Source organism: Poecilia reticulata, unplaced genomic scaffold, assembly GCF_000633615.1.
Source record: "Poecilia reticulata strain Guanapo unplaced genomic scaffold, Guppy_female_1.0+MT scaffold_181, whole genome shotgun sequence".
NCBI lineage: Eukaryota > Metazoa > Chordata > Actinopteri > Cyprinodontiformes > Poeciliidae > Poecilia > Poecilia reticulata.
The window spans coordinates 604357-606496 of NW_007615018.1; the positions used below are offsets into that span (position 1 = coordinate 604357).

General features: G+C 39.0%; 1 protein-coding gene across 1 annotated transcript in view; it reads left to right on the forward strand.

Annotated features, from left to right (window-relative positions):
* Positions 1–2140, forward strand: part of emilin1b (elastin microfibril interfacer 1b) — a 19585-nt gene that overhangs the window by 5274 nt on the left and 12171 nt on the right. Inside the window, exon 4 of the mRNA XM_017303108.1 lies at positions 1124–1335. Within this exon, the coding sequence (XP_017158597.1) occupies positions 1124–1335 (212 nt within the window). The remainder of the gene's footprint in view (positions 1–1123; positions 1336–2140) is intronic.

The window sequence follows — 2140 nt, forward strand, 5'->3', positions numbered from 1 at the left end:
GGTTCCGTTAGCATTTCCGGCAGTAACGGTTCCGTTAGCATTTCCAGCAGTAACGGCTTCATTAGCATTTATTTTTAGCTCGTTAAGGTAGCATCACCTGTTAGCTTCGTTGGTTCTGCTGGTATAAATGGCTCAAAGTGTTGTGGAGAAATGTCCAGGGTCCAGATTAGGTCCTCGTTGTGTTTCCGCTCCGGCTCGCACTGCGCTCTCCTTTCTTTCATGAGGGAAATGATCCAGATTCGCCTAAATTTTTATATTTTATCACAGCCGATAGTGACACCGTGTGGCATGATCTAAAATGACACCAGTCAAACACAATATGATCAACAACTACTGGGGTAAAGTTAGCCTTCCTGTTTACTCTGTAGACTCCGGTACAGAATGGACCTGATGACGTCATCAACCCATCAAATACAACCAAAGATGTGCATTTCTGAAGTAATTATGGGTTCTGGCGTAACTCATAATTAGGCCAGAACTAAAAACAGCTATTTTTTAGGTAGAAGGAAAATTGCTCCATATTTAGGCCAACGTGCTAACTAATCCTGGATCCAGCAAAGATTTGGGCTAAATAGCTGTTTATAAGAGGAAGATAAATGGGTTATGGCTGTTCAGTCATTTATAAATGTTACAGTTTCAAATAAAATGTTTAGTTAGCAAGATAAATATTTAGTTTGTAGGTAGATGTTTAATTCTGAACTGAATGTTTATTTTGTAAGCTAAATATTGAATTTACTAAAAACATGTAGTCAAATATTTAGCAAGAAATCAAATATTTAACTCGTTAATTAAATATTTAGTTTGAAGTTTAATGTTTAGCTTGTTGACTATCTTTGTAGTTTGAAGCAAAATATTTTGTTTGCAAACTAAATATTTAAATATTTAGTTTGAAACTGACGTTTATAAATGAATGAAAAAGTAACCCTTATTTCTGTCTTATAAACTAAGCAACAAATTATTGTAGTTAATTTTTGACTGAGTAACTTTACTAACAGGAAGCTCACAGGAAACCTCAGACATGTTATCATATCTCTTTCATTTCGTTCCAGTCGATGCTGTTTGATTTCTCCTGTTGGTGTCTGAGCATGAAACCTGAAAGCTGGGGCCGTTGCTTCCCTTCCAGGACGACAGGACCGGGAGGAAATCAGGAAGTTGGAGGAAAAGATCCAGAGGCTGACGGAGAAGCTGCAGGATTTCCAGTCCACCATGAATGAACACCTCCACCACGAACTTGTCAGACCCGGAAAAAACCCAGCCGACGCTGCGCCGCCCGAAATCAAAGAGACGATCCACAGCATTCAGACCAAACTGGACCAGCTGGACAACCGAACCAAGGTGCACAGCAGCAGGGTCCCGCCGCCATCTCCATGTTTCCACCGTGATCTGGATGATTAGTCTTTACAGCTCCTAGTCTTGGAGGTTTGGAAGGTCTTCTTACCATCACCCTGACTGAAGTTCAAATCTCACTTCAGATATTCTCTATAGGCCCTTTATCAAACTGATGATTTATTTAACCTCCAGAAATAAGTCCCAAATTAGTCAATTCTAATTTACCTTATTATTGACTTTCTCTACAGATTCAAGTTGGGTCTGTAGCTGGACCACATCAAAACATTTATGCAACTTTCATTCAGAAGAAACATGACATAGAAGAAATGAGACGAATATAAAGCTAAATTAAAACTGTTTTCACAGAATAACGGATGGATTCAGGGGTGGACACTGCTAATTAAAACATTAGCTACGCCACCCATAAAGAAAAACGTTAGTTCTGCTAATGCTAAAATGCTACAGCAACATGACATCTCATGGCGGCTAATGCTAAAGAGCTTCACCAGCATATTTACTGGACACTAATGCTAAATCGTTATATAAGCCATGTGTCACAAGCAGAATGAAAGCGATTTGTGAATTTTTGTGTTTATTTAATTAAAACCCTGTTTGTCTATGTGTTGTACTCTTCTGATAACCTAATTCATTCATTTCATTCATTCATTCACCTAATTCATTCATTTGTTGCTTACCTGCCATTTGCTCAGAAACGATGGATGGATGGATGGATGGATGGATGGATGGATGGATGGATGGATGGATGGATGGATGGATGGATGGATGGATGGATGGATGGATGGATGGATGG